Source organism: Denticeps clupeoides, chromosome 18, assembly GCF_900700375.1.
Source record: "Denticeps clupeoides chromosome 18, fDenClu1.1, whole genome shotgun sequence".
NCBI classification, from domain to species: domain Eukaryota; kingdom Metazoa; phylum Chordata; class Actinopteri; order Clupeiformes; family Denticipitidae; genus Denticeps; species Denticeps clupeoides.
Window position 1 is genome coordinate 15,985,363 of NC_041724.1, and position 12,850 is coordinate 15,998,212.

Consider the following 12,850-nt stretch of genomic DNA (forward strand, 5'->3'; position numbering starts at 1 on the left):
TTACTACCATTGTGTCCCTGAGCAAGACACCTAACCCTGAGTTGCTCCAGGGAGACTGACCCTGTAACTACTGATTGTAAGTCGCTCTGGATAAGGGCGTCTGGTAAATGCTGTAAATGTAAATGCAAAGACAACTGAACGCTCTTTGGACTGACACACATGCACACACTACCTGCCTGTCTCATTGTTGTCTAAATTGTTGTCTACTTTATGTAGCACACATGCACTTTGTCAATAGTGTTACATGTATCACCTGGCTCTGGAGGAAAAAAACAGAAGACATTTGTTTTTATTTGAAACTTTCTACACATTCAATCTCAAATATACAGAGACACCATATTACTGGCTGAAAGTGCCTCAAGTCATCAAGAACCTTGACAATCGCTCTTCTTAGAATAATTTACTTTAAATCCATCACTCCCTGCGAGAGTCCACACATTTTCAAAAGGGTTGTGTGTTGTCACAACCATCTGGCATGGCGAGGAATATGAATGGAGATGACGAGAAGAGATGACGAGGAAGTAGTGCGGGGTTTCAACCGGGGTTTAATGGGTGAAGAACAGGACAGGGGAGACATCCAATAACTAGTGAACATCCCGGACCAGAGTAACCCCTTCCGGACCGGGTCAGGACATGTGTTGGGCTTTAAGAAGGCGATTCCAAAAGCTAAATTCATACCTTATCCATTCCATCACCAATTTTGATGTGCGCTTGTGATCTTGGGTTTCAAATGTCCAGATGTTCTTTTGAGGTGAGGTTGAAAAATTTTGTGGCTCTTCTCCTCCTTGGCACAATGGTATTTGGGTTGAAAACCTCCCGCAAACAATTTTCAGTTGATTAAAACCTTACAGAATTTTGAGAATTGTAGACAGACAGATAGGCTTCATTGAATAGTTCAAACATCCTCATGCAGTTCTTTGTACAAAAAAAAATCATGGATCAAGATGTATTTTGATGGGCATATCCTTGTATATAATATGCTGCTTCCCAGTACAGCAAACAGCGCTCACTGTCTGAGTCTTACATAATCAGCAGCTTTCCACTCACCACAGCAACAGGAGGAAACAAGACGAGCAGTCTTTCCTGAAGAGAGGAGAGGTTGCTCTGCCCAGTAATGAATAGACATCTGCTATTGACAGCAAGATTATCAGTGAGAATAAAGGAAATCATTCACATGTGCTGCCACTATTACAGGACATACATTTCAGTTATCCCACATATTGATGGTAATGTCTATAATTAGTCCATTTCCCCCATCTGGTCAGCCAAGGGCAACGATCAGCCTTGGTTAGTATATATTCTGATGATTTAAGGATAGTTATGAATACAAAATAAAACAGTAAATGAGGTAATCTCCCCAGGCAGCATGCCCTCCCCCATCTGAAACAAAGGCCCTGCATGCACTGTTCAGACAAGTAGGAGAAGATCCAGCCTTTATTAATGAATTGAAATTTCTTTTGCAGGGTCTGTACATTGGGAATTAAGAGGTAGGGGTATACTGCGCTCCATCGGCTTGAGCATCACCCTGGCAAATTCCATCTTAATTAGACCTGGTACTGACCCTATCTGGTTATGAAACATATTAGGGGCAAATAGGCTGAGTGCTTGTAACACCTTGAAACATAAAAATTTGAGAAAGATGGTTGGTTCATTTTTTGGGGATTTACTGATCTGTAGATATGGCGTAATCCATTAAAATGTACCATGGAGAAGTATACAAAATCAATGTAATCTGACAAAAGACGAAAATGCATTGTGGAAACTGAAATTACACTGGAATTAAATTTAAAAAGGAATATTTTATTGAGATCATCTGTGTAATGAAAGTTGCTGATTAAAATCACCACCTCTATGTCCAGGTTAAGGCAAATGTAACTGATAAACCTTCAGCAACTGATGTCCTTCCCTCCACTCTGGAACTCACTGCATGCCTGGTGTTCTGTCCATAGGAGGAAAGTGATACCAGTTTTTTGGCCTGGGAAGCACCCATAAAAAATAAGATTACAAACTATAATAATAGAGATCTAACTATAATGGTACTGTAAGTCAGGGGGTGGGCCTTCAGTGTCTTTGGTAAAATGTGGCCTGTTTAGGTACACCCGAGAGCTGCTATAATTTGTTTGGTGAAATCTTGCATCATTTGAAACATGCAGAGGTGGCAAAAGTACAACTGATTGTCACTCAAGTAGAATTTTAAATACTTATCTTAAAAATGACTGAAGTACATATTCAAGTAAAGAAAGCTATTTAAAGTAAAAGCAGCATTTCAAAACTGTAAAATGTATTGGAGGATGGAGGAATGTAAAAAATATATGATTAATGAGATGTGGTGTTCATATTGTTCTAATCAGGCCAAGTTGATGAAATATTAAATGCAAGATGAATAGGAGACTGGGACAATTAGAGGGAAAATGTATTAAAATTGTCAAATTGTACAGAATAGAGTGAATAGAGTGAATCCCACTGAAATGAAAGTGAAAAGAGCAAGGGATAAAAAAGATAAGTGCCAATGGGGTGAACAGGACAATTATTTATATGGACTGATATGGGAAGAACCACAAAAACCTCCAGTATAAAGCAAAGATTTGTGGACATTTTGGTGATGGTGTGAATGAAAAAAACAGCACTGAGAAAAAAATGAAATGAAGAAGAACCACAACATAACAACAAATACTATTATTTATTAAAATATAACTAGTCTTATTGTTATACTATATACTAAGGGGAGGGGACATTTAAGACATTTTGCCAACTAAATGGAACTAAACTACATACCATAGATTATACACACACACACACACACACACACACACACACACACACATTCATTCAAGCTGTCAAAATGAACGCATTAAGTGCCTAAAACTCCCCATACTTTTCCCCTACTTGTCGCCATCATAGTTTAATATATTATGGCAAGCATGATTCATTGGTTTATTAGTAAATGATTATTAATATATTTTATATAAATAGTCACACACTCACACATGGAAAATGTAAGTAAAGCAAACAGACAATGTTTAAAAGTATATCTTAATATAAACATTTTATTCAGTGCATTTTGTGTATACAACAAATAATAAACAACCAGAAGGTACTAGATTGATTGCCCACTAGTACACTTTTGTTTTTTTCTGGTATCAGCTGTGGTAGTTGTGGTTGGAACACATGATCCAACATGGGTTAATACACATAGCCTACATCATGCAATTCTATTCCTGAAATCCTGCTGTATCCCATGCAACAGATATGTTCACCTTTAATAAAAAATAATAACTAGTCAATCAAAATATAACAGAAGAGAACAAACCCACCATCCCCCCATTGCATGTACGAATAATGTTTCCAGCGGGATAAAATATGTAGCCCACAAAAAAGGTTGCCCATTGGACACAACTCCATTTGTACATGCCCTGTACAACAAAAGGGATTTTAACCTTTACAAATATGACATAACCTATAAAATCTCAAGCCACCTAAAATTCCACAGTATTTTTTTCAATATAGAAAATTGTCACCACAATACGTTTGCACAAAAACATAGTCCTGGTTGGGGCCTTTCACCACGCTCAACTTGAAACAAGGTGACTAGAGCCGTCCAAGAGGAAGGAGAGAGACATCAGAATGGCGAGAACAAGGCATGGCAGTTTGTCATAAAGCGACATAAGTGGCTAAAAGGGGATTTGGACACACTGACAAGGAAAGAGAAATGGGAGGGAGAAGGGTGTCACTGTAACTCTTAAAAATAACTAAATAAAAAAATCATAACAATTAAAGCACTTTTACGAACAATGATGGTTCAAGTGTGTGCTTCTCGTCTTCCATTTGAACATTTTCATCAAACCTTGTTTGCAGATACTGCCAGTCTGCTTAAAGGGACACTCTTACAGATCTGTCTTTGGTGTGCTGCACACCCATTTTTCAGAGGAACTGGGAACACATGGACAGTGGAAGCAACCACATGAGGGAAAACAGGGGGAAAAAAAAGCCAAAGACATACCAAAGCCTTTCTCTCTTCCAAAAGCAAGATTGGGGGAACATAGCCTTCCCAGATTAAAATCCAAGTCAGCTGACTGCAGGCTTTTTTATTCCACGCTAGAGACCTGAGCCTCGGAGCAAATGCACTAGAAGGCAGAACGGCTACCATTAGCGGCTGGCCTTAACACTAACGGTTTGGCTTCAACCTCATGCAGTGCTGAGGATACCCAGGACAGGGGCACTTTTTTCTGCCACTGTACCAAGCAGTTGCACCCTCACCCTGATGTTTGGAAAAGATGTCTGTGTTTATGGGTGTGTGTTTCTGTGTGTGTATCTGTATCGTCAGGCTCTAAGAAAATATAGCGTAATAGGAGAATATAGTTGCCCACTACGATGATACTGACCAACTAAGAAAACTATAAATGGCCCATATTTCCCCCCCATGTAGCCTAAGAGTTTAAGTGACTTCAATGTTCCTGTGGTGAAATGTATGAAAATCAAGAGGCCAATCAAGAGAGAAGAAAAATCTAAAGTGAGTTAATGTGTGGTCCTTGTCCTGAACCACTGACAGCAATTTCGAGAGACGTCTGCTTGGGGTCACGAGCATCCGGAGGTAAGGGTGGAAGGTGCTGGTTGCCCTGGCTACGTAGACTCATTCTGGCTGACTGCCTTTCCGCCGTTCAGCACAGCCGAAGCACTCCGGCTCTTGGTTGGAGTTCCGCTGCCTGAACGCGAGAACTCTGTCAAGTCGTGAAGTGATGGTTCTCTGTACATGGCCACTGAGGGAAGAAGAGAAAGTAATGAGTCGATTAACATTCGGAGTAATATACAACAATATAATTAAATAATTAAAAGAAACACCATTGATTTTCAAGATTAATGAGAAATGTGGTCTTTCTTATTTTGCCATTTGTACTCTGTATTTCAAAAGAAAGCTTATATAAACATTCACACACACACACATACTTGTGCATCTACATTCAAAACCTACTGACAGTGTAAAAGTCAGAATTTGGACATTTCGGTATTGTGAATAAGTATTTGATTGATTAAAGTTAATACTTTAATAATCTGAGAGATCTGCAACAATCAACCAAAATAAAAAGAAATTACTTAATGTACAATGAATATAGCATAAACAACCTTTTTGAAATAGATTATTAAAAACAAACATGATATAGTATATTTTCTGATAAAATATTTTGTGAAATGATGTGTTCTTAATTAACTAATTTAACTTAGATGTCAGGATTCCAGTAACAAACTCCAGCATGCTTGTTTTATCTCAACTCTACAAACTATTAGCTATTAGTTCATTTATTTGATTGATCTATTTGAATTGCCAATAACTGCAAGTAACAATTGAAGTGAAAAGTGAAAGTGAAGTGATTGTCATTGTGATACACAGCACACAGCACACGGTGACACAACAAAATGTGTCCTCAGCTTTTAACCCATCACCCTTAGTGAGCAGTGGGCAGCCATGAAAGGCACCTGGGAGCAGTGTGTGGGGACGGTACTTTTGCTCAGTGGCACCTCGGTGGATCGGGATTCGAACCGGCAAACTTCTGATTACAGGGCCGCTTCCTTAACTGCTAGGCCACCACAATATTCATACATGTCCCTCCATATTGATGCTGATTTTTAAATAGAGCTGCATCAATCAATTGCTCTTCCTCTGTACACAAAGGCCTCTAATCTGACTTATAAGGTGCTTTGCCGTTATCTGCAGCTCTGCTTAAACTGAGTTGATAACCACATTCGTACCACATTCGTATGAGCATCAGGTGAAGGCAAAGCAAGGAAGACAGAGGGAAAGAATGAAGGGAAGGGAGGTGAGAACTTGTGGCTTGGAACAGCTACATGTGAGTAGCTGGCTGCTACTGTCAAGTTCAATTTTTGCTGCAGAGACAGCTCTTTAATTGGTTCTCTGGAAGAGACTCATTCTTGAAATCTTTATTAGCTAGAAGCACAAGAGCTCTACTTCCTTTGTTACCTCTATCTGTTTCCTCACCTACGTCTACCGTGAGCCTACGCTTAAATAAATGGTGAAATCTGACAAGGATCACAATAGGCATTCCACTGTCACATTAACCAAGCCACAGATGCCCCTGTACCATCTTTCTGCCAATTCACTCCCAATCAGTTTACTAATGTTACAGCCAGTTCTCATAGTGTTGTAAGATTTTAACTGAATTCAAAACTCTGTTTTACATCAAATAAATAAATAAATAAATACATACATACATATAAATATATAAACACACACACACACACTTCCTATCTCTCTCTCTTGCCGTGCCGGTGGTAATATTGTTGGGTAAACAATATATAAACATCTGCTCATGTCTTGTAGCGCTTGGGAGTCTAAATAAAAAGCAATGGCTCAATCCCTTCTAAGTCTCCTAAATGGTCATTCTGACTCCAGTCATCACAAAATGTTAAAAGTGCATTTAAATTATATTATGTACATATTTATATGTAATTGCCTTTATACACACATGAATTTTAATGGCATCCTATTAATTCATAATCCATTGGGTTTTTTTTATATGAAATTGGCCCACCCTTTGCAGCTATAACAGCTTAAACTCTTTTGTTTATTGGAATTTTTTAACAATATGTCTTTTTCTAGGCTCTTTCACTTGAAGATCTCAATGCAATGAACTTTACGTTAATGGCTTTCACAGCAGCAACATCATATTCACAACATGCACTCCACCACCATCATTAAATAATAAAAAAAAAAAACATTTTGAGGCTAAACATTTTTAGCTGAAAGCTGGGAATAAGCTCTGCTCTAAAGTGCCAGTGTCCTCAGCTACACTCTGAAGGCTATCAGCGCGCCTGTGGCTGACATGTGAATACTGAATAAGTGCTTTGCCAAGAAGACCAAGCGTGTTGGGCAGGGGAAAGGCAGCCCCTTGTGTTTTCAGCCCCATGTACCATTTTTCATTACAAACTGACACATCACCCCCAAAAGACTCCCAGAGTAATTCATTAGCTACTGTGACCCACGTGTGCTATTCTCTCCCTTCTGTGGAATCTACAGAAATGCTTGACAACAGCAGGGATCTTATGAAATAAGATTGAGTTTAAATGTGCAGTATGTAGTATCTTATGGCAACTGAAAATTCCTCCCTTTCCAACTGTGTATAAGAACCTGTGGTGGACCTCGGATTCAAGCTGTCACTCTCAAGACCCAGGGTTTGGTTAGTCCAGTCTGGGCTACGCTAGAAGCATGGCAATGCAACAACAATTCATAGTTACTTGGTATTTTTCATTAATATACAGTACTAGTCAAAAGTTTCTATGCACCTACTCTGTGGAGGTTATAGGGACTAAGATGGAGCCATTTTGAAGAATCCATTGCAAGAAACATATTTAGTATTTGTTGTATCAGGAGAAAGTGAAGTATGTTTGATGAATCTGTTCAGCATAAACCATTTCCGCTGTCTAACGTAGGTTGGTGGAGAGAACCCAGGTAGTGAACCCCATCACAACAAAAGCTTCCTTTTTGCTGTTTTTTTTTTTTTTGATTGTTTTGTTTGTGAATTACTTAACCTCATATGTGTTATTTCATATAGTCCTTTGCCTTCAGTTTTTTTGTAAAAACCACAAGACCCATACATTTGTGATGAATGTATTCACACTTTCACTATTTTTGTACTTGGCACCTTCAGTATCAATTTCATAGATTTTAGCGCTGTCTGTCTTCTTTGTTGTCTGCAAGTTTTATTTGACTTAAATGTTATTCATGCATTGCACGTTATTTATCCAATATTGTTTGTCGCACCCCTTACGAAACAAAGTATATTGCTATATACTACAATTTATACTGCAATACATTGGTAAATATATTTCATTACATGAGAAACTGTCCCAATATATTTGCAATGCCCTTTTCAGTATATATAATAATATTAACTACTATAACAATGTATTTATTCAATATCTAAAATGGCAATAATTGCATTATTTTCATATATATATATATATATATATATATATATATATATATATATACACACACACTCACACACACACACACTATTTCATATATTTATATACACACATATATTGTCACATAATATAATGAGAAATGTACTTTTGATGTGTATGGGACACGTGCACTTTATGTCAGTATGTTTAATTTTGTTTAATTTTACATGTAGCAACAAGTTCCTGGAGAAATGGTTTCATTTCACTAACATGTATGTCATGCAAGACACCTGAAAGCTCATGGAGTTTGCTAAAATACTTCAAGAAGGTGAGAAATAAGATTCTCTGGTCTGATTAACTTTTTGGCCTTAATTCTAAGTGGTATATGTAGAGAAAACCAGGCACTACTCATCACCTGTCCCATACAGTCCCAACAGTGATGGCAGCATCATGCTGTGTGAGGTGTTTTGCAGCTGCAGGGACAGGATGACTAATTGCAATAGAGGGAAAGATGAATGCGGCCAAAAACCTTCTCCGGAGTGCTCAGGACCTCAGACTGGGCTGGAGGTTGAGATTCCAACAAGACAAGGACCCTAAGATAAAATTATGGAGTGGCTTCAAAAGTGCTCCATGACTGTTCTTGAATGGCCCAGCCAGAGCCCTGACTTAAACCCAATTGAGCCTCTCTGAAGTGACCTAAAAATGGCTGTCCACCAACATTTACAATCCAACCTGCCATCACTGGACAGGATATGCAAGGAGGAATGGCACAGGATTCCCAAATCCAGGAGTGAAAAACTTACATCTTTCCCCAAAAGACTCAAGGCTGTATTAGATCAAAAGGATGCTTCTATTAAAAATTTTGTAAAAAAAAATGTTTGTTTTTCTGTCAATATGGGTGCTGTGTGTACATTAATGAGGAAATTAACTGATTTTAGCAAATGGCTGCAATTGAACAAAGAGCGAAATATTTAAGGGTGCTTGAATATTACCGTACCCACTATAAAAAAAAACAATTTATCGGATCATAAAAAACTTCAGTGAGAGAGGTTCAAGTGTTGTGAAGAAGGCTTAAATATGATGCAGCTGCAGGATCTGGGTGCCACCAGTGCAGAGCTTGCTCAGGAATGGCAGCAGGCAGGTGAACACACAGTGAGGCAAAGACTTTTGGAGGATGGCCTGCTGTCAGGAATGAGGATGGCCTGGTGTCACTTATCTTCAAGATAAACAAAGTGCAGACTGATAAAAAAAGTACAGGGATTGGACAGCTGAGGACTGAGTCATTTGCTCTAATGAAGCCCCTTTCCGATTGTTTGGAGCATCTGGAAAAAATATTGTTTAGAGTAAAAAAGTGAGCACTACCATCAGTCCTGTCTCATGCCAACAATAAAGCATCCTGAGAACATTCATGTGACCATTCATGTCTCATTCAATGGATTGGACTCACTCACAATTTTCCTCAAACTTCTTCCAACCATCCAAGAACAGTAGTATCTGTATCAGTATTATTGGAGGCCAAAATGATAACTAAGTGGCTTGGGGACATTTTGGGTCCATGGCCAGGAAACTCCCCGGACCTTCATTCAATTGAGAACTGGTCAATCCTCAGGAGGCTTGTGGACAAACAAAAACCCACAAATTCTGACAAAGCACTGATTATGAAGGAATGGGTCGCCATCAGTCAGGATTTGGTCCAGAAGTTGATTGACAACATGGCATGGGGAATTGCAGAGATCTTGGAAAAAAGGACCAACACTGCAAATGTTGACTCTTTGCATAATCTTGATGTAACTGTCAATAAACACCTGAAGAAGGAACTGATAAATTACTTTAATACACCACAGAAACAACTGACAAAAAGATCTAGAAACACTGAAGCAGTAAACTATGTGAAAACTATGTGTACTGTGTTTCTAGATGTTTCTTTATGTTCTTTACATTTTTTTATATCAGAATTATACCCCACCCTTCAATCTACTGAGAATTTAACAGTAGAAGCCCTGATGTAAACTGACTTAATTTATAGGCATCAAATGACTGATGTCTACTTGCAAGTAACAAGAATGTTAATGAAAACTCCAACAGGGTTGTGAAATGGGAGAGGAAATAAAACACAAAAGGACCATACCTTTCAAAGGCTTGGGCAGAAAGTGTGCAGCAGGCTTGTTTTTCTTCACATGATTTCCTTTCATGATCTCACCCTCCTTGTTTAGACCGAGGTACCAGCCCCTGCCTGATTGTTGCTGTCTGTAGATCATGGAGGAGTATGTCACATAGTAGTTTTCAAACACAGACTCCTTGAACTTGCACTCGGGGGTGAAGTGTTCCTGGAGAGATGGTGTAGAGACAGAAAAAAATGGAAAACTCTGAGGACAATTGTTGGAAAGGGTTGGGGAGGTTACAGAAGACAGAGCCTTTTTTTGTACTTCAGCCACTGAGTATACTTGAGCTGCACTGATGGGAGTGCTCTTCATTAAAGTATGATACATGATAACGAGACCACGCACAGCCAAGCTCATCTTTTCTCTCTTTGTCCCTCTCTTGCTCACACATGCATCTGCCAACAAAGGTATACATAATCTCACACTCAGTCTATTTCCATCTGTCCAGCACACAGACACAGACACACACACGCACACATACACACCCACACAAAACATAGTCTAGATATTACATTCGATTCATTTGGTAATGGACTAAAAATTTATATTTAAAAACATATATCCAAATTAAATAAATGGAATATGGTCATGGTCGTGAATAGCCTTGCCAATATTTGCCAATAGCTGTAGGTGTTGGCATCAGGAATGCACATAATATTTTGATGTTTAATATGTTCTTCTTCCAGCATGTACTCATGTTAATGTCTCATTGTGAATTTTATCCAGCTTTAGTTAGGATGTTCTGTTGCCTAGGAGACAATATATTGGGGCAGATTTACTAATATATTGTCCACTCATCATATATTTGACACTCATCAAATCCTAATCTCCAGGTATTTCCTACACATTGCACCTGCAATCTTTTTCAATTGTTGGAGTGAAACACATTTTTGACAACCCTTCCATAAATCTGAAAGTTGTTAGTAATCATGATAGGCCACAGACAGTGCTTGCCCTATGAATCTTACCCTATAGTATAGTCCTTCATATACTGTAATTTTATTTCAAAATGTGTTTTAATTGTTGCTAAAGAAGCACTGGTTTACTACTGTATTGTCGTGGTCTTGAAAAAGTTCTGTAAGTGTTAGGGTTACAAGAAAACTGCTGCCTGGTGAGGCCAAAAGAAACAGTGTCAGAAGGGGCTTGGTCCGAGCTCTCCCCTCTATGTAATTGGTTTTAGACTGTCCTGTTTCTCATTTGCTTGACAGGTGTTGTCTGCAGATAGGCAGGTCTGCTCCTCTTTGAACTGATATTAACAAATGATCCATGGTCTTGCAAAAACCATCCACAGACGGATCTTGACAGTGACTGAAACAGAGGTTCAGGATGGAGAATAGGTCATTAATCTTGGTCTTGCTAGTGACATTATATTATCACCATTTTGCTGGTGTATCTAAAATGATGTCTAGTTATAGGTTATTGTGCCATAAAACCATTGTAGTAAAAGGAAACATAAATAATACATTGAAGTGTATTATATATTTGAGCCTTTTTTATTATGGTTCAAAATTGGAAGATTTTTGTGTTCTTGTAACATTAAAATGCATTGGGTATAATTTGTTGCCCCGCGAAAAATGCCATATATGCATATATGCCCCCATTTATTGAGCTTTTCAATGCCAGGTACACCAGGTGTGGCACCAGACACCCTTGAAATCTGATTGGCCACCTTGTCTGGCCACCCACACCAATGGTCTAGGGTAGCTTAGTGGGTTACTACAGATTGTAGATAGATCTGGATAAAGGCATCTGATAAATGCCAGAACTGTTAATGTCCAACACATGTTTCTGCTAATTCAGATTTGCACTGAAATGAAGTAAAGATTTCCTCCAGCATGAATGTTTCTTCATTCATCTATTGATCAGACTGCAGGTAATGAGGCAGTGGTCACACTAGAGAAAGATTTCTTTCGGCAGTAGTACCTTGTGAGTGACTTGCACTGCACGTGCCATGTGCATAAATGCACCTTGTTCAGTTAGGCCGCAACCTTCCTGCCCAAAAGAGATTAAGAAAAGCAAGTCCCTTGAAGTCCCTGCTAATGTCACACGGACTATGATATGGAGCCAGCAGGGATGCTTCAGCATTGAAATCAGTGTTCGCACTCGTCCCCCACTCTCACCAACACCCAGCGCCCACACACTCTGACAGGAACACTCCTGGTGTCACACATCGCTGGTGACAATTGCACCTCGGTTGGGAGCACGCTGTCGGCTCATGTCTAAGCTTCCTATATGTCAGAGGGTGAAGGCAGAAACCCACTGGGAACCAAGCTACTTTTAGGAGGGTCACAGCGCAACCAGCCAGCCAGTCTACCTGCCCACCATTAATCACACATCTCCTTCAAATAAACACAGCACTAATTGTCAAAGTTTGTCAATTGAAGTCCATCCTACCTCATACCAACTGACGGACGACAAGCCTGCAGCGGTGCAGACCGATGAGCTGTCCCTCTCTCTCCTTCAAACACAGCACCCTTGCGAACAATTACAATCTCTTCACAGTCTAAAAAGATTAGCTGCCGTCTCTGAGCGGCTTTATGTAAGCATTTGGTGTGCAGAGCCATAGCTGAAGGTCAAATTAATTAGAATCAATCGAAAAAAGATCCGCTTGGAGAAAAGATCGGCTTAAACTCCATTTCATGAAAGGACAATTAATGATAATTAGGATAATAGCATCAGCAAAAACAACAGCCAGTGTTCACTTGATGCTGCTCGGCAAATCCTCTAGTCTCCTGTAACTCTGCTCATGTATTGTTTGTTGCACTGAT

The 12,850-nt window shown here is 39.1% G+C and overlaps 1 protein-coding gene across 4 annotated transcripts in view; it reads right to left on the reverse strand.

Annotated features, from left to right (window-relative positions):
* Window positions 1-3,019: 3,019 nt before the first annotated feature.
* The window catches only part of fgf13a (fibroblast growth factor 13a), a 106,729-nt gene continuing 96,898 nt past the window's right edge, over window positions 3,020-12,850 (reverse strand). For all 4 annotated transcript variants that reach the window (XM_028959512.1, XM_028959514.1, XM_028959515.1 and 1 more), the window contains 2 exons: window positions 10,049-10,247; window positions 3,020-4,757 (listed from right to left, as the gene is read on the reverse strand). In XM_028959512.1, the coding sequence (XP_028815345.1) occupies window positions 4,621-4,757; window positions 10,049-10,247 (336 nt within the window). In that variant the 3' untranslated portion in view covers window positions 3,020-4,620. The remainder of the gene's footprint in view (window positions 4,758-10,048; window positions 10,248-12,850) is intronic.